Below are 18,499 nucleotides of genomic sequence, written 5' to 3'. Positions count from 1 at the left end.
TTTTGGGCTGAAAGCAGCAGAATCCAGCTTTGAATCCCAGCTAAGTCAATTAAAACACAAATCCTGGATCAGTCGAGGTGTTAGCAAGTTACCCAGTGGCCCATGGTAGCTGCACGTCAAAAAAAAAACCGTGCAAAATATTTGGCAGAAGTGTCGTGTCGGTGAGCGCGGCTGCTGCAGCCAACCTACTTCCTGCAGACACCCTTCCGCGTAAGGAAGCTGTGTGCAGTGCACATTTGATTATCCCATTTGCATAATTCAGCCCTATTTTGTTAAATAAGAATGAAGGGACGATTTCTGACTCTGGACTTCAGCGCTTGCAGCTATCACAGCACCCAAGGTCTTGCTTTTTGCAAGTCTTCCACACGGGTAGCACTTGCTCGCTGTTTCCTGAAAAACCACCTTTTTTTTTCCAAATGCACCCAAAAAGGCTACTGAGAAACCATCAGTGATGAGGGGAAAGGGTAAAAGCACAGTAGGTTTAAATTCATGACAGAAGAAAGGAGGGGAGACTTAGTAACGTAATTGAGTTAGTAATGTAACTTGTAATCAGTTAGTGACAAAGCTATGAAATGGGAAATAGAAGACACCTTTATTCAATATATATAAATTTATAGTGAGCAGAACTTGGAGTGTTTTTTTATGCACTTATTAATTAGAAGCATGTGGCAAAAAAATGAAGGGTTAAACCTGCACTCACCAGTGAAGCTCATCCTTTGTCTTCTCCAAGTTATAAATAATTTTAAAAAGTATCCATTTTCTCTATGCAACATAAAAATACAGTATCGCTTCAAACCACACTACTAAATATCCTTAATTTTACTTCTCAATAGAAACAAAAGCGCCCCTCGCTGAGCTTTTTTGCTGTGTGGAGCATAGGAAATCATTGCCAGTTCCTTGGAGTCCTAGAGCTAAGTAAGTTCACTTAAATAGTGAAAAAGTGCCAAGAACACCCTGCTTTTGGAGTGATGACACCAGCAGACACCAGCGTGCAGCTTCACACTGATTTCTGCTTGTGCAGCGTTTGTGGGCAGGTATCAAAGGCCGCAACGCACTTTTGGGCACAGATGTTGGAGCACGGTGGTTAAATGTTGCTCTGCTCACAAGCTTCTGTGTTTTAAAATACAGAACCAGGAACAAAAAGCATGACATTTCCTCTGTCACCCTCCTCTTCCTCCTTCTCTTCCCCTCATCCTGCTTTCTGACTTTGAATATCCATATGCAACAGCACTGCATTTCTGTACCAGTTTCTTATTTAGCATAACAGCACCTACAAGTAAAATTGTTGATTTAGGTGAGTTGTAGAGAATATTTTGCTTCTCTTCCCTTGTCCTTTCTCAGCTAAGACAGAGATGAGGGAAAAGACGTGACCTAATGTGCAAAATCTGCTGGCTGCGTATCCCAAGGACTGCAGCAACTTGGCTGGGATGAGCCTGAAACCCCAGGCAGGTGTCAGGGCATGCGGATCTTCCACATTCCTCCTGGGACTTGGGAAATTACTCACTTCCCAGGCTACCTCTTTAGGATCAGAGTGATCCGTCCCTTAAGTCTTTACTCACTGAAACTTGTGGAATGTGCTCCCGATTCGGTGCGAAGTATTACCTAACTTGTACATCATAGCAAGGCCTCTTCTAGGAATCGTTATTTGGGAAAGAGGAGAAAAGCAAAGGAGGAATTACACAGAAAAACTGTAAGGTAGCACATCTGAAAAAAAAAAAAAAAAAAAAACAGAAAACAAATATTTGCACTAATGACCTTTGTTCTCTGTCATACTTCTAAATAATAAGGATTCAGGAATTTTCATGGGTGCCGCTAACTGGGGCTGCCCCTTGTTCTCAGATCCACAGTGGCATTCCTGCCCAGGAGGTGCCTGGAAATCTTGTCTCTACTGTTCCCCACATTCTGCAAAGTTTTATTAGTTAAGAGAAAGGCATGACTCTATCTCACACTTTCGCCCCGAGTACATTCATAAGCATTATGGCTTGTGTTTGGAGAAAAACAAAATATTTAAAAAAGGACAAAATAGGGAAATAAAGAGCTTGTTTCTCTTTATTATCAGCACAGCAGTATTTTCTTTGCTAGCAGTTTCATTTTTCACAATTGCTCAGCGCCTGTTGCTTGGCCAATAAAAAAGTAACTTTATGCTCTGAGCCCAGCAAAATAGGGTGGGTAAACACAGACAGGACAGACATATTCTGTTCTGCCAGACATATATCACATATACATTTACACCAAACCTGATAGCCAGGGCTTTTGACTGTTCTTCCCAATCATTTCTTATCATTTCTCCTTCCCTCTTCTACCCATCAAACTTGCTGGGTAAAGAGAGGAAGGATTAAGTGAGAAAACAGGCTGTACGAGCTGCCCTGGCCCTGCTTTTCTGTGTCTGAACACACACATCTGTTCTCACATCCATCATGTAGCCAATATTCTTAAAATCCTCAGCTCCTTTCCCACCTGTGTTATAAGAACAAGGGACCAGAAATGAGCAAATGAACTATTCTCTACTCTTTCACAGGTTTGCTGGTTTTCAGACTTTTTAATGGAGATGCCTCTGCCTCCAGCCTGCTGACTCTTGAACCCAGTTTTTGTGTGATCCCCAAAGTGTAAAAGAATCTTCTTCGTTGGCTTCATACAAATCAGCCTAAACTAGAGGGTGAAGCAGAGAGCTGCTTATTCAAGATGTGACCTGGCCTTAGAGAGCTGCTTATTCAAGATGTGACCAGCCAGTGTTTGCAGGTGAGGACAGACAGCTCTTTGGCCTGTTTTGGCCCTGCCAGCTGTATTCCTACCAATATTAATGCTCTTGCTTTCCATCCAGAGCAGGAAACAACCTCAGGAAACAACCTCTTCATTAGCTTTCAGATGAACCCGCCGGGAATGTGAACCTGCAGCAGTAACACGTTACGGTAACGTTAGCAGCAACACGAGAGATTTATTTTTTACTGACTCATTCACTGAATGCTGCTCTCTAGTAGCTACTTTTCTTCTGATGTAATAAATGAACAACAGAGACTTCACTGTGAGATGTTTTACTACAGTAAATGTAAGTATCCTGGAGTCATGATTTGGCCAGGCTCAGAATACCCTTAATATGCTAACCAATTTTCTAGATGCCAAAAACTATATGTAAAAGTAGTTTGTCTCAAAACAATTTTCCTTTCAGAAAATGGGGAGGTTTTTAAAATACTGATAGATGTTACTGAATACATGTGTAAAGCCCAGTTTTTCTGCCGTATCTCCCCACTCATAAGCTGACTCGTGCTAAGGGTTCTGCAGCTACCACCACGATCACAGAGGATCTTAGGGATCCACAAATTAGCTAAATAAACTCGTGTCCCTGAGCAGGGAGGCTGCCCAGGCAGTCACTGGTGGGAAGGCTGCAACTTGGCGAGCTCTTCACCTTCCTCTTCCTCTTCTTCATCCTCCGTCTTGTTCAGTTTGTACTTGAGGCGGCGGATGGGGTCGGTGATGCTTCTTCTAGCCACGTCATCGAAGTCTTCGGCCAAGAGAAAGTTCCTGTCCACGAGCTCGGCGGCCTCCTGCCAGTTCCTGAAGCAGGCGGGCCCCATGCGCCGAATCTCTTCCACGGCATTGCCCGCGATCACCTCCCCGTTGGGCTTCAGCACCACCACGGCAGGGACCTCGGCCACCGCGAACCTCCGCTCCAGCTCTCTGCAAGGCAACGGGGGAAGAAACCACGGGTCAAGAAGAGCGGTGACCCTCACGCAGGGTTCCCTACCATTCACTCGGATGCTCTACGGAAAAGATGGTACCAAGGCTCCCAATGCAGGGTGACGACTGTGACCTGTTCTACACAAGCAGCGGAGGACTGTGACAGTGAGTAGGAAGCTTCACTTTCTACCATGCTCCACTTTATCACCAAGAGGAGCCAGATGTACTCCTTACTATTATTTATTTATTTTATTTTACTATGTACATTTACTATTTAATTACAATTCTTTCTGCCACTAATGAGGTTGCATTACATAAGGGCACGTTTCCCTTTTGCCTCCAGGTTCACCTCAGTTACCTACACAATCTTTCACCTTATAAACTCTAGATGCAACTGGCAGGAGTCTTTAAGACTCAGACATAAAGACCGTTATATAATAAGAATACAAATATATTCGATCAGCCAAAAAATAGAAGTGGGGGAAACATTTTTCACTCTGAGTCCTTTATAAACGGGTTTGACAAAGTAGCTCTAGCAGTTTTGGAAAACTAAATGCTTGAAAACTCAGCATGGAGTTACCTGAAGGGAACTTGGAATGGATAAAATACCTTTTAAATTCATCCTTGAATACCTTTTAAAAGGCAAAATATCTTTTAAAAGGTAAAATATCTTTTAAGAGGTAAAATACCTTTAAAAGGTAAAATACCTTTAAAAGGTAAAATACCTTTTAAAAGGTAAAATATGTAAAAGGTAAGATGTCTTTTAAAAGGTAAAATACCTTTTAAAAGGTATTTAAAAGGTAAAACACCTAAAATACCTTTTAAACTCATCCTTGAAAGGCAGGGACAGCCACCTCTTCGGCATGGTCTTCAGGAACTTGCTCTGCTTTTCCTCCGTCTCATCCCGAGACACGTACACCAGGACCAGCTGCGAGGCCCTTTCCACGTAAAACTCATCCGTGAGTCTCACGAAGAAATCCCTGAGGAGCGGCGAGAACTCCCGGCACCGCGGACACTCTCCGGACCCGAAATACAGCAGCAGCACCTTGTTCTCCAGGCTGCGGCCCAGCTCCCGCTCCGTGTCCAGCTCGTCCCGCGCGCTGTTGTTCACCACCAGGACCTTCCCGGTGAAGAGCGAGGCCATGGGCCACCGGACCCGGGCCGGTTGGGAGGGTTACGGACCCGCGGGGCTCCGGCCGCAGCTTCCCTTGGGCGCCTGCCCCGCTGTGCCCGGTGCCGGCGTGGGCTCGCCGGCTGTTTATAGAAGCGGATTCCGGGAAAGCTCCGCTAATCCGCTTAAAGTGCGAGGCCAGCACCGCGAGTGGCGGGGGGTGGGAGTCTTGGGTGGCGGTGGTACCGGCCGGGCTGCTCCCGGGACCGTGCAGGGCTCCTGGGGTCCATGCGGGGCTCCCGTGTGGGGCTCCAGGGGCCATGCAGATCTCCCGGGGTCGTGCGGGGTTCCCGGGGCCGCGTGAGGCTCCCGTGAGGGTTTCCCAGGGCCGTGCGGGGCTCCCGGGTCCCGCCGGTCCTGAGCTCTGCGGGACGCCGGACCGGACCGGCTCCCCGCACCGCCCCCGAGCCCTGCGGGACCCCGAACCGGATCCCCGCGCCGCCCCCGCCAGTCCCAAACTCTGCGGGAGCCGGGACCGAACCGGCTCCCCGCACCGCCCCCGAGCTCTGCGGGACCCCGAACCGAAGCGGCTCCCCGCGCCGCCCCCGCCGCTCAGCGGGACCCGATCCCGGCGCGGCGGCGGCCGCGACGACAGCGCCACCCAGGGGGCGGGCCGACAGCACCCTCCCCTCCCTCCGCCAATCGCAGCGGGGCAGCCGCTGCCCTCCGGCCTATCAGAGGCGGCGCTGGCCGGCGCTCCCGCCCTTCGGGGCAGCCGCGCGCGCGGGGCCGTGAGGGCCGCGGCCGCCGGCGCCGCAGAAGCCGCGGGAGCGGCGCGGGGAACGGGGCGGCCGCCGAGGAGGCTGCGCGGGGGCCGCGCGCGCCCCGGCGCCCGCCGTGGCCCGCAGCATGCACGCCGTGGGCGCCTGCACCGCCTCGCTGGGCTCGCTGGGGCTCATGCGCTTCTTCGGCCTGCCCTGGTCGTGGAGCCTCGCGGCCTCGCTGGGCGTCTGCATCGGCGGCGGCGGCTGGCGGCTCCTGCGCGTCGTCTTCAAGACGGCCCTGAGGGACCTTTTGTGAGTAGCGACCCGTGCCCCCCGCTGCCGCCTTCCCCCTCGCGCGTGTCCCCTTGGCCTGTGGCCCCCAGGCCCCCAAGCAATCACAGACCATAGAATCTTTAAGGTCCTTCCTTAAGGAAGGGACTTTTAGGGATCATCCAGTCCAACCCCCCTGCACACGCAGGGTCACCTGGAGCCCTGGTGGCATCCAAGCGGGTTTCGAAGATCTCCGGAGAAGGAGACTCCACCACCTCTCTTGGCAACCAGTTCATTATGGTTATTTAGGTTCATTTGTGAACAATTAGGTTAATTGATGATCGTTTCAGGTTCGTCCTTCCAGGTTCATCATTATCATCATTCCGGGCTCATTCCACGCTCATTTACGACCCGGTGCGGTTGTCAGCCTCGAGGCCGTCCCCATTTCCCGGGAGCCCGTCGCGGCTCTCTCGCCTAGTTCCGTGTTTTCCAAGGCCTTTCTGAGCAGATCCTTTCTCTTCCGAAGGATTTAGGGCTTTGGGGGCTGCCAGCCGCGGCCTGGCTTCCCCGTGGCTGTCAGGGGGCTTTGAAGAGCCGTTTCCTCCCGAACTGCCTGGCGAGCACAGAAGAATGGCAGAAAATGAACCGGGCAGAATGGAGCCCCTTAAGTATCTGGAAGGGGCCGCCGAGCAGTGAAAAGGCTCCTCTGTTCTGCATTTGGCACCGCTTAGCGCAAGGGCACCGTGAAAGCCCGGCTCGGCCGGCAAGTGCCAGCAACTCGTTGCTGGGATGTCCCCTCGTCCCCTTCCCTGGGCTCCGCTGCTGCCATTTCCATTCACTCGTGACGCTTGCGGGGGATTTTAGGGCTAAAACTAACGACCTTGCAAGTTTCTGGGGGTTCTTTCAAGCTGTTGTTGCACAACAGTTTCCTATTTGATGGTGGAAAAACAGTCTCTGTCTTCCTACGCCCAAGAAGGCACCCAAAGCTGCCATTCCCTTTTTGATGTTGAGCTAATGGAATTGCACTTTGGGATATCAGTTCTAACTTAAAATAGCAGAATATTGCTCATCAAGAAAGCCAGCGTGTCTCTAAAGATAATATTCACCAGGAGAACCATAACAATAAAAGTGGGACAGAGGCTTTTTTAACTGCCATAAAGGTCCATCTTTGTCCAGGTTTAACTTGCAGCTTCTGCCCAACAGGCTTAAAAGAGTTACATAAATCACAGAAAACAGAAAACCCTCCAATTCCCTTTCCGATGTGGCCGCTTCTATGAGCAGTTATCCAGAAACATCATTAAACAAAGAGGGGATAGGGACAGCATTGCAATATAAAAGGATAATTTTTGGAAAATAACAAAAAGTGACAAGCTCATTGGCCCTCTGTATAAAACAGGGAATGTTCCAGAGAGCTTTTTCTGTGTGTGTAGAAGTTGGAATCAAAACGTTTTGGTGTGTGCAGTAAGTTTTGCTGGGGACAAACTGCCTTTGAGACCTTCACCCTTTTTTTTTGCTGGACTTTGCTGCTTCTCTCTCTTTGCTGCAGTGGCCTCTCAGTGCTGCTACGAGTCAAGTACAATCTGCGGAGGCATCAAAAAGCCAAAAACACAATTCCCAAGATGTTCCGGGACGTCGTCCGCAGGCACCCCGACAAGGTGGCTCTGATTTACGAGGCCACCGGTGAGAAATGGACTTTCAGGTGGCTGGACGAGTACTCCAACGCCGTGGCCAACTACTTCTACCAGCAAGGCTTCCGTTTGGGGGACGTCATTGCCATCTTCATGGAGAGCCGCCCCGAGTTTGTGGGCCTCTGGCTTGGGATGGCGAAAGTTGGCATTGAAGCAGCTCTTATTAACTTTAATTTGCGCTTGGATTCTCTGGTTTACTGTGTGACAACCTCGGGCGCAAAAGCTGTCATCTTTGGAGGAGAACTGGCTTCAGGTGAGTCCCTTGGCTCTTGGTGCGCATCAAGAATCCATTTACAAACTGTTCCCTTGATCCTCAGGATCCTTGATCCTCAAGAATCCTTGATCCTGAGGATCGAGGCAGCACTTTGTAACTGGATTCTTGATCCTGGAGAAGGCTGAACCCTGTTTAATGCGGAGATCAAATGCACTAAAACCAAAAAGATCCATGGCCACATCTGGCTGTATTAACTAGGAACTATAGGAAGATGGTAAATCTGCTAAAACCTTAAAAATGCAGAATTGTGCAGTTAATATTTTGGACGAAAGGAGGAGCAGTCCTGTGAGCAGAGCTGGTTTCATTTGCTGCTGTCTTTCTGCAGCCAGTGGGCACAAACTGAACTTATTAGTTTGCTCTAGTTTTCTTGGATCTAGAAGAGCTGCATCGGGAATTTTGTATTATAGCATAAATATGGTGAAATGTGCCACTAAACTCACTTATGTTTCTCTCTGAAGGTTAATGATCTTTGCTTAATGTCACACTTTATCTGCTATATCATAGGTTTATCCATGGGTGCTGTTTTTAAGTACTTCTCTGCTTTGCTAATCAATTTTTCTTCCAATTATTATTTTTAGATCTGATAATTTAATATTTCACATAATCTCCTTGAAATTCTTCTAGATCATTGGACGATGAAGGCATCGTGGGTGTAATGGGACAGTGACTGCAGTGCTATTATCTGAACAGATATGACATAAATACTGTAAAACAGTTGTTTTTCCAGGTCTTTCCATTACAGTGATGCTGCTAGGACTCCAAACATTTCATTTTTTTACCCTTACAGTTATTTTTTTTGCTATTGATTAGTGCTACACTTGCTGCAAACGAAACTTGCTTTGTGTTGCAGCGATATCTGAAGTGAACGGGATGCTGGGGAAGAACATGGCCAAATTCTGCTCTGGTGACTACAACCCAGATGTTGTTCCTGTGGAGACCAGACACCTCGATCCTCTTCTGAACACTGCATCAAAACTGCCTCCAAGTCAGGTTCCAGTCAAAGGTTTAGACGGTAATTTTTTGTTCAATGTTTTTTACTTTTCAATGTGACGTGAATAAGAACTGAACTAGGCGACACTTAAACAACTTCCCCACCCCCCAAAAAAACAAAGATAAATTAAATTAACTCAGTACTGAAGGAGGAATGATGTTCCACGAGGCTTGTGTTTTCCCTTCCTTTACGTTATCTTTTTTTTGCTCCAGAATCTCACAATTCCTGCCCTACTCTCAGGCACAGTTTGAGATCTGTCTTCCAGTGTGATCTCCCATTAATGCCTGACCTGCAGAGTTAATCTAATTCCAGGGCAAACTGCAAGAAGAGAGAAAATTCCTGTCAACAGGGCCTGGCAAACCAGTTGCACAGGTTTCTATAATTACCATTACAATTGATATTGAGCAGCAGAGGCTCCTATAGGACTTTTGTGCCAACTTTAGCAGCTTATCTGCTGCGTTGTCACCATTTCAAAGCCCAAAATACCCATTTCAAAGCCCAAAATACCAGCCCTGTGGGGTTTTTTCTCCCGTAGGTAGTTGAGAATAGTCTATGTGGCACCTGACTCCTCTCTCCGCTCTTCTAGATCGACTCTTTTATATCTATACTTCTGGTACCACAGGAATGCCCAAAGCTGCCATTGTGGTGCACAGCAGGTGAGGTCCTGAAGAGGTGCTTCCCTCTCCAGGTGCTTTTCCTGGAGTGAAACTCAAGTTTTTATCTATTTTACTTCCTCAGCGCACACTGTGTTCTTGCAGGTATTATCGGATAGCTGCCTTTGGTTACTACGCCTACAAAATGCACCCGGATGATATTCTCTACAACTGCCTGCCGCTCTATCACTCTGCAGGTAAACTCGCTCCTCCGAGGCGGAGATCCGTCCCCGTGCGTGCTGGGATCCTCCGAGATCCTTCACGTGCCTTTACAAAAGAGCGGACCTAGAACGGCCAAAGCGAAGCTCCATCCTCCTTGTTTTCCAGGGAACATTATGGGAGTTGGCCAATGTCTAATCCATGGGCTCACCGTGGTGATCAGGAAGAAGTTCTCGGCCAGTCGCTTCTGGGATGACTGTGCAAAATACAAGTGCACAGTGAGGGCGCTGGGGACACTGCTGTTTTTGCTGCCTAACTCTGCTGCTGTCATTCCCGATCCCCAGGGTGTTTCACCCGTCACTCATCCCTCTCTTTTCTCACCACTCTGTCAGTCTTAACCTCCTGTGTTCCCGTCATTCCTTCCTCGTGGCTCAGGAGCAGCTTTCCTCCCATTCTGAATGCCCTCCCTTTGCTTTCCAGAGCGAGATCCATGGTAAATGTGGAGGTACAGGCACCAAAATGAGTTCCAGCCGCCAGTGCCACCTTGGGAATGCAGGATTAAATTGTAAACTTGCAAATTTACAATTTGTAAATTGTAATCTTGTGAATTTCTCAAGGCTTTTTGAAACAGAAAGGGAGGTGCAGCTCCTATTTGGAAAGCTTTTCCAGTACTAACTGCATAGGAGCGTCTTCTGAGGAATCTTCTTTGCATTTCCTTGCTTTGCTAATAAAAATCTGCTTGTATTTGTGTCAGCATTGTCCTCTTCCTCCTTCTTGGTGTTTTTCTTGCCTTTCTCCCCACCCTCTCCCTCTCCCGAGTATTTATAGATATAATTGGATCTCACCTCGGATTTAATTTTGCCAGCTTGCGCAAGCCAAATTCTTTCTTTGTGCTTGACTGCTGCTTCCCTGTATCTTTCTGTTCAAGTAGGAGGGTTTGTGTGGGTATTTTGATTCATACTCAGGGATCGTTTCTCTACTCCTTGAACTCATCTGACCTGTCCACACGTTGATGTTAGTGGCCTCTTAGTTGGCTTTTTTCAGGGCGCTGTGAGGATTGCCTGAAACCCGAGCTGTGTTTTTGTGTTTGCTGCTTCAGGTTATTCAATATATCGGGGAAATCTGCAGGTATCTCCTGAATCAGCCGGTACGGGAGGCGGAAACGCAGCACTGCGTGCGGCTAGCGGTGGGGAACGGGTTGAGACCCACCATATGGGAGGAGTTTACGAAACGCTTCCGAATTAAACAGATCGGGGAGTTCTACGGAGCCACCGAATGCAACTGCAGCATTGCCAATCTGGATGGAAAGGTGAGAAAAGAAGGGATTATAGGGGAAGGCTAAGGAAAAGCACAAAGGGAAAAAAAAACTCTTGCTTTCTTTCCTCACTGCTGTGCACATTGCACCTTAGTCCTCTTGCAAGGGATGACAGAACTAAATTGGTGATTAGAGATGCCGTGCACAAAAACATGGGTAAGTCTGGTATTTGGGGTAAATTTGCTTGTTTGCTGATAAATGGAGGGGGAAGAATGATCAGAGAAGTCCCAGATAGTAATACATTAACTAAGCAATTCACCTGAGCCTTTGTTTCTCTCTGCCTTTTGGAAGGTTGGTGCCTGTGGTTTCAACAGTCGGATTTTGCCCAATGTTTATCCTATTCGTTTGGTGAAGGTCAATGAGGATACAATGGAGCCGATCCGTGATTCCAGGGGGCTGTGCATCTCCTGTCGCCCAGGTGATTATTATTAAAAACATCAGATGTGTCATATAAACATATAAACAGGTTATATAAAACTGAATAGCAGCTCGATTCTTAAAACTAAGAAGAAACAAAGGAAACAAAAGCCACCAAAAAAAAAATAACCCACTAATGAGCTGTAGTTTAAATGGTTTGTTGTATAGTGCGTAGAATTTTATTTATAGATCTTTCCTTTAAAGATAGTTCAGTTCAGCAACTGAATATCTTTGAAATACAGCAAGCACATGTTGATGTTCACAGGATTTAACCAGTTATGGCAATAAAACATCCGATGTTGTCATCTTGTCGTGTCTGGCCCTGTTTTTCTGCAGGAGAGCCAGGGCTGCTCGTAGGGCAGATAAATCAACGGGATCCCCTGCGTCGATTTGATGGCTACGTCAGCGAGAGTGCCACCAACAAGAAAATAGCTTACAACGTGTTTGAAAAAGGGGACCAGGCCTATCTCTCAGGTACTGCCAGCATGAGCACTGGATTCAGCAGTGCTTTTGCAAACCTCCTTCAAGCGTAGGGCAGAACATGGTCTTAAGAACCTGTGAATTTTAATTTCTAAGGGTTCTAAATTTTATTTGAGAATAGTGAGGTTTTTCTTTTGAGAGAGAGACTGGTGAGAGTTTAGCAGTTGCCAGCTTTTGAGCTGTGCTGGATTTAATGAGAAACTGAACTTGAGGGTTAATATGTGTAGGGAGAAGCTTTTGCTCTTTTCCTTTGCTCTTTCTAATATTGTAGAAGATTGTTTTCTTTTTTTTTTTCTTTGTTTTTCCCTTCTGTCCCATGAAATGGAGAGAGAACTCAGGGATCTGGCTCTGTATCTCCCTGGGAAGAAGGCACTGCTGAATCCATGGTGGAGCAGAGGACAGGAGGGCAGTGTTGGGTGTTGCAGAACCACCCCCTGACCGACCTCTCCTTCCATCTGCCTCCCAGGGGATGTTTTGGTGATGGATGAGCTGGGTTACATGTACTTCCGAGATCGCAGCGGGGACACCTTCCGATGGCGAGGAGAGAACGTCTCCACCACAGAAGTAGAAGGAATTCTGAGCCACATCCTCAACCAGACAGACGTTGCAGTGTATGGTGTGGAAGTCCCAGGTAAAACACGGAGTCCGAGCTCTCCAAGTTTAGGGAGAAATGAAATATTAGGCAAATATGCTAGATTTCAATTGTACTAGAGGCAAAGCAGGTAGAAGTCAGTCACCTCTACTAAAATTGGGTGCCCAAAAGTGATAAGATAAAATAGAGACTGACAAGGGAGGTTGACATGGCTGCTGTTCTGAGCAGTAGAAATAACCTGACACACTCTAGTGATCTGTGTTGCCAGAGGTGGAGTCTTTATTTGGAGGAAGGTAGGTAGTTTAGACAACCTTCTTTTTTTCCTGTTGTGTATTCTGAGTTTTTCATCTGCTATATGGTACAAGTCAGTCCTGATTCATCCTTTAGTATATGATTTGTAGCTATTTGTTCCTTAATATATATATACGTGTTTAATTACAGCATGCAGCTCTCTCCAGCACACTGCACTTTGCTTCAAAATGAAGACAAAAGGGTGAAACAGCTGTGCTTGAATCTGTTAAATATTTCATGCTTAACCTTGCTCCTTTGCTTGTTTTATTTCAGGGGTGGAGGGAAAGGCTGGAATGGCAGCAATTGCAGATCCTGAAGCTAAAGTGAATCCCAATGTTTTGTATCAGGAGCTACAAAAGGTGTTGCCTCCCTATGCCCGGCCCATCTTCCTCCGTTTCTTACCCCAGGTTGACACCACAGGTACTAGTGTTTCATATGTGAACTGTTCTCTTTAACAGCTCTGGGAATGCTGAGATCCAAAAAGAAATGGGAAGTGTCAGTGTTGTATTGCAAAAGGTTGAGAAACACTCAGGCTGGACACTGTTTTGACGGGTTGGCTGCTGTCCTGTGCTGCCCTTTCAGGGATTTCATCACACAATTCCTGAAATACAGAACATAACTTCTCGTTTACCAGGAGCATAGTCACCATTGATAAAAATAATGACTGTAGCTGAGTCTTAAACAAGAAATTAGGTATTTCCAACTCATTAATAGAGAAGACCTCTATAGGGAGGAAAAAAAAAAAAAAAAAAAAAAGAAGCCTTTGTCTTTTGGAATAATTCCTGTCAGATCTGTGCCAGCGTGGGCATGTTATTTGTACGGGTCAACGGGGGCCTTTCCCCAACAGTGAAGCTCATAGAAATAATATCTGGGTAGCTGTGAAGTAAATTGAAGAGTATGAGGAAAGGGTTGTTGAACAAATGGGTAAAGAAGCCCCTGATCCCTTTAACTCTTTCACATGCTGTTGTTGGACTGTAATCTAGCCACTCTGTATGCACATAGTCTTAGCTAACAGCCTAACATCTACCCCAGGCTAAGAGCCACATCAGCCACTCAACCAGCTAATGATTTGGATGCCCTTTTTTTTTTTTTTTTAGTAAGATTTGGCTGTTTTTTGTGGTTTTAGTTTCTCAGGAATCTGAACACTCATCTTCTCAGCTTGTATGTAAGTAGTAAAAGCTACACAGGATTCATATAACTGAATAACAAACCGTTTAGTTACAAGCATCGATAAACTGTTAATTCTCAGACAAAAGTATAGAATAGAAATGAAATGCCAGCTAGGATGTCTCTTTCTCAGTGTTTAAACAGATTTTTTGATGCTAATTAGTTTTTTTTTCTCCTTAAAGGCACATTTAAGATTCAGAAAACTCGCTTACAGAGGGAAGGATTTGACCCCCATCAAACATCAGATCGATTACATTTTCTGGATCTAAAGTTGGGGAAATACGTTCCACTGGATGAGTACCTTTATGAAAGGATTTGTGCTGGAAAAGTTGCCTTATGATCTAGTCCAAAGTCGGTCTTTTTGCAGAAAATTATGACTAATGGCAGGGCTGATGGTTGGGGGAAGCAGTGGACTCCGACTTCATATGCAATGTGAGATCCTTAAATGGTGAATCACTAGCAGGGAAAAGTCTTGTGGGATCTTTCCCTGACCTAGAGTGCATTAACCTGTGACCTGCTCCTTCAAAGAGCACTGACATACCATTAATCTGCTGTTACACATCTAGAGAGAGTATTTTTGTAACCACTACAAACCTAGGTCTTTTGTGCAACCTGGGAGAAGTTTTACGGTTATATTTATTTATGTCCTGAGGATAAATGGGGGTGTTTGCCCTGCGCAGGTTTCTTTCAGCACCGAGTTTGAACTTACCAAGCTAAAAGACCTCTAATAGTTTCAAGCAGACCTTAATTGTCTTAGATTTGTCTTAGCTCACCTTTAACTACACACTGAAAAATCATGCACTGAGGTGTGTCCTGCCCCTAGGGCTGGAGGATTATGAAGATTAATTAGTATAATTAGTAGGAGGCATTGATGAGCAGGATGAGTAAGTAGCTAGGCGGTCAAAATGTACTGTGGACACTAAGGGTTGAACGCAAGGACGGGCACGTGGAAATGCCAGGGCTGGAAGACAACATGGGGAACGGAGGAGCCGTGTAGCCACACATCACGCTGAGATGAAGCCTTAGAAACGTCCATTTTGCTGCTGCCGTGCTTGGATTTTCCATCGGCTTTCCCTGGCCACCTCCGGAGAAGAGCAAGCCCCAAACGCACATCTGAGGCACCAGAGACAAAATGAGGTTGAATTTTGTGTGTGTTTCAAAGGGCACTGCTGTTTTCTTGCTTTTTGAGCATGGAGTGAGAAGCCTCCTGCTGCAGGGCAGCTCTTTCCATGTGTTCTTACCAGCAGTCTCTGTTTTAGGGTCTGGGTTTTAGGATTTACAGACTTTGTCTTTGTGCGGGAGCAGAGGAGCCTCCTCCTCGCTCTGGCGGAGCGCAGTGCTTCGTGCACGGTGTTTTTGTAAGGGCCTTGCTCATGTTTTTACTTTAAGTGTCGGGCTAACTGAAACCGTGTAACTGCCCACGGTGTAAAACGGTCGCTGTCAAACGGAAGGCGCCTTTTTTGTGTTTTGTGTGTGTGTGTTTTTCCTTGCGGCCGCGGGAGGGAGCGCTGCGCGTTTCCCGCGGCGTGTCCCTCACGGGCCGCCGTGGCGCGGGCCGCGCTCCCGCGCTCTCCCTGAGGCGGCGCGTTGCTGGGCAACGCAGCGGCGCGCGCGGCACCGCCCCTTCCGGCCTCGCCCGCGCCCCGGAGCTGAGGCAGCTTCCGGTCGCCGCGGAGCTCGCCCGGTTGCCGCGCTCGGCTCGGCCCGGCCGAGCCCGGTCCGGCCCGGCCATGCCCCGCTCCGCGCCCCGCCACATCTCGGTGTTCCCGTCGCCGCAGGAGCTGGGCTCCGCCCTGGCGCAGCTCGTGGCGCAGCGCGCGGCGGCCGTCGCCCCCGGCGCCCGCTTCTCGCTGGGGCTCTCGGGCGGGAGCCTCGTGCGGATCCTCTCGCAGGAGCTGCCGGCCGCCGCCGCCGGCCCCGCCGCGCGCGCCCGCTGGCTCCTGGCCTTCTGCGACGAGCGCCTCGTGCCGCCCGAGCACCCCGAGAGCACGTTCGGCGCCTACAAGGTGAGCGGGGCCGGGGGCCGCCCCCGATCGCCCCCGCCCCGGGCCGCCCCTCACGGCGCCTCGCTCCTTCCCTCAGGCGCAGCTGCTGCCGCGGCTGCCCGTGCCCGAGCGGCAGGTCCTCTCCGTCACCCCCGGCCTCCCCGCGTCTGCTGCTGCTGCCGACTACGCCGCGAAGCTCCGAGAGGTACCGGGGGGCAGGAGGGGGCGCTTCCCGGGCCTTCCTGTGGGGCTCGGTAGCCTCTGGCCTTTGCCACAGGGAAAGGGCAGTAGCACGAGGCCTCCAGGGCTGCTCTTCGGCACCACGCGCCTACACGCTCAAAAGAGGCCCCTAGGCGCTTAATGTCCTGACTGGGAATTCAGAGCAGCAGTGTCCTGTGCTCCTGGGATCCACTTCTGAGTCTCGTGCCTTGTAATGTGCCACATATGTGTGTGATGAGGGCTTTTAGTCTTCTGTTATTTATTATTATTTTTTTCTTTTTACAGGCTTTTCAGGGTGAGAACCTCCCTGTCTTCGACTTGCTGATTTTAGGAGTGGGGCCAGATGGTCACACTTGCTCCCTCTTTCCAGGTCACCCACTTTTGCAGGTGAGAACCAGCGGACATTCAGCTTAACAAAATACAAGTTGTGCCCATGAGACCCCTCTGGGGTTATTTTTCTTCCTTTTAATTCTCACTTTAATTGTTTTTAGCTGATGAGTGAAACGTAGGGTCAGTGGCCCCTCCTGCCCCGTTTTTTTGTATGAATGTGGTTGTGCTCGGGATTCCGAGTGAATATATGAATGCTGTCACTGCTCTTTTGAGGAGTAGCTCCCAAATTGCCTTTATAAGACTAGTAGTCTGATCTCGGAACTCCTTGGAGTAAACAAAGGGGATCTAATTTTAGGCAGAGATGGCAAAAATTTAAGCAATCTGCTGCTAGATAGTCCTCAATAACAATCTTCTGTCTTATTTACTGCGTTGTTAGAGTCAGGCAGCTTGCTGCTTTGTTTGAAAGGTACCATATCTGCCTTCTCTTGCTTTGATTATTTTTTTCCACCTTTATTTTTGCCCTGATAGGAGAAAGAGAAAATTGTTGCTGCTATTACTGATTCTCCAAAGCCGCCGCCAGAACGGATAACGTTAACTCTGCCTGTGCTTAACGCAGCGCGGACTGTTGTGTTCGTTGCTACAGGGGAGGGTAAAGCTGCTATTTTAAAGGTACGTATTGTTGGGAAAAAAAAAAATTTCAATGAAGATCCAGATTGTCAGCAGATATTTTTGAGGAAGACCCGCTTACTGGCTTTTTTTGGAGAAGCAGGCTAAATAGTTAAACTTGTCATTTACAGGGATAGGGGTAAGAACATGGTAGCGTTTTAGCCAAACTCTGAAGTTTTTTTGCAATGTGGTGAATGGTTTAAGGCTCACGTTGTTGGTTTGCGGTGCTCTTTCACTGCGCAGTCTGCTGAAACACTGTTCTGTTTCTTTGCACAGCGCATTTTGGAAGGTGATGAGGAAAAGGCCCTTCCTGCTGCTCTTGTTCAACCTCACACTGGGCAGCTGCACTGGTTCCTGGATGAGTCTGCAGCCAAGGAACTGACTGTTCCCTTTGAGAAACATTCAATCTTATAGAACCAAATGTTTGACCCGATTTCATGGCAGGAATCGGGCGGTGCTAAATGCAGTAACAAAACACAGCGCAGAACCAGCTGGTTCGGTGCAGATCACGGTTCTGTGCAATCACATTCCAGATCAAGGACTCCCCGTTTGGTTGTATACTTGGGGGTGGCACAAAAATAACTTTGATCTCTTGCTTCTTTCTTTTTAACCTTTATTTCTTTTCTTTGAACAAGTGGTACTTTGTGGAGCACTGTGTAATAATCCTGCTGGCTTGGTATTGGGCACAAGCACCTGGTTTCTAGTTGCAAATGGAAATGCTTGGAATTGCCCAAGGTGACAGTATAACGCAGTCTGTTTTGTGAATGGTCGCTGTGATGTCAAGTGAATGTACAATATTAAAGATCCAAATTTCAGTTATTCTGCTCGCGTTTACTTTTTCACTTGGTCACAGTGTTGTGTGAAGAGCAACCAAGACTTGAGGAATCAGGTGTGGGATTTTGGATATCCTGGACTCTTGTCATCTCGAGTGGCAAAGTGGCAAAACCTGGAATATCCCCGAACACTCCGATCTTAGGGTGATCTTTGGTTTTCCTTGCTGGTTTTGTTGGACTGTTCTGAGATTATTTGTCTTCCCTATAATCCGGACTTTAACTGGCCTTTGTGTATGTGTAAAATTTAGGATCAGTGGCTCTTCCTGTCCTGTTTTTTAATGTACGTAGAGGGTCTGTTCTATAGTTTCTGTTAGAGATCTGTAGTTATACAGTTCACAAATTTAGGCTATGGAGTGATTATCACTGAAAAAAAATCATATATATATATATATCTTTATGTGTATATATATATATATATATATATAGGGAGAACCAGATCCAATTTGGGGATACCTCCTGGTTGATGCCTAATTCATACATTGCTTGTAGCTCTAAGTACTAGATTGTATAACAGTGAAAAATGATGTTGGTTGCAAATTTACTCATCTACTTCAAGGGAAAAATGGGTTCTGAATTTAAATTGTTGTGGAAACTGATGCTAGGACCATTTTATATGAAA

The 18,499-nt window shown here is 47.6% G+C and overlaps 3 protein-coding genes across 3 annotated transcripts; 2 read left to right on the top strand and 1 right to left on the bottom strand.

Moving 5' to 3' along the window:
• Positions 1–3,365: 3,365 nt before the first annotated feature.
• Positions 3,366–4,820, bottom strand: NXNL1 (nucleoredoxin like 1). The gene is made up of 2 exons (XM_088535149.1): positions 4,494–4,820; positions 3,366–3,675 (listed from the first exon to the last, which is right to left on the bottom strand). Exons 1-2 carry the CDS (start codon positions 4,817–4,819, stop codon positions 3,366–3,368), a joined length of 636 nt encoding a protein of 211 aa, XP_088391275.1. The 5' UTR covers position 4,820.
• Positions 4,821–5,670: 850 nt separating this feature from the next.
• On the top strand, positions 5,671–14,187 carry SLC27A1 (solute carrier family 27 member 1). The gene is made up of 12 exons (XM_088535141.1): positions 5,671–5,862; positions 7,367–7,761; positions 8,633–8,794; positions 9,360–9,429; positions 9,532–9,623; positions 9,754–9,863; positions 10,685–10,894; positions 11,192–11,318; positions 11,654–11,791; positions 12,264–12,428; positions 12,954–13,100; positions 14,030–14,187. The coding sequence occupies exons 1-12, from the start codon at positions 5,696–5,698 to the stop codon at positions 14,185–14,187; spliced, it is 1,941 nt and encodes a 646-aa protein (XP_088391267.1). The 5' UTR covers positions 5,671–5,695.
• Positions 14,188–15,577: 1,390 nt separating this feature from the next.
• PGLS (6-phosphogluconolactonase) lies at positions 15,578–17,496 on the top strand. The gene is made up of 5 exons (XM_088535133.1): positions 15,578–15,853; positions 15,930–16,037; positions 16,337–16,438; positions 16,910–17,050; positions 17,324–17,496. The coding sequence occupies exons 1-5, from the start codon at positions 15,578–15,580 to the stop codon at positions 17,459–17,461; spliced, it is 765 nt and encodes a 254-aa protein (XP_088391259.1). The 3' UTR covers positions 17,462–17,496.
• Positions 17,497–18,499: the final 1,003 nt, after the last annotated feature.

The sequence above is a fragment of the Tinamus guttatus genome, unplaced genomic scaffold (assembly GCF_059628265.1).
Source record: "Tinamus guttatus ecotype Peru unplaced genomic scaffold, ASM5962826v1 Tinamus_guttatus_pri_ptg000617l, whole genome shotgun sequence".
Classification (NCBI taxonomy): domain Eukaryota; kingdom Metazoa; phylum Chordata; class Aves; order Tinamiformes; family Tinamidae; genus Tinamus; species Tinamus guttatus.
This window is presented reverse-complemented; position numbering and strand designations above follow the sequence as displayed.

Bases quoted from the DNA above. Each gene is read 5' to 3' on its own strand.
- NXNL1 (XM_088535149.1), bottom strand. From the start codon at position 4,819: ATGGCCTCGCTCTTCACCGGGAAGGTCCTGGTGGTGAACAACAGCGCG. The intron at 3,676-4,493 runs GTATTTTAGGTG...GTTGCCTTGCAG, and splicing joins TTCAAGGATGAGTTTAAAAG to AGAGCTGGAGCGGAGGTTCG.
- SLC27A1 (XM_088535141.1), top strand. From the start codon at position 5,696: ATGCACGCCGTGGGCGCCTGCACCGCCTCGCTGGGCTCGCTGGGGCTC. The intron at 5,863-7,366 runs GTGAGTAGCGAC...TCTTTGCTGCAG, and splicing joins ACGGCCCTGAGGGACCTTTT to TGGCCTCTCAGTGCTGCTAC. The intron at 10,895-11,191 runs GTGAGAAAAGAA...GCCTTTTGGAAG, and splicing joins TTGCCAATCTGGATGGAAAG to GTTGGTGCCTGTGGTTTCAA.
- PGLS (XM_088535133.1), top strand. From the start codon at position 15,578: ATGCCCCGCTCCGCGCCCCGCCACATCTCGGTGTTCCCGTCGCCGCAG. The intron at 16,038-16,336 runs GTACCGGGGGGC...TTCTTTTTACAG, and splicing joins ACGCCGCGAAGCTCCGAGAG to GCTTTTCAGGGTGAGAACCT. The intron at 17,051-17,323 runs GTACGTATTGTT...TTCTTTGCACAG, and splicing joins GTAAAGCTGCTATTTTAAAG to CGCATTTTGGAAGGTGATGA.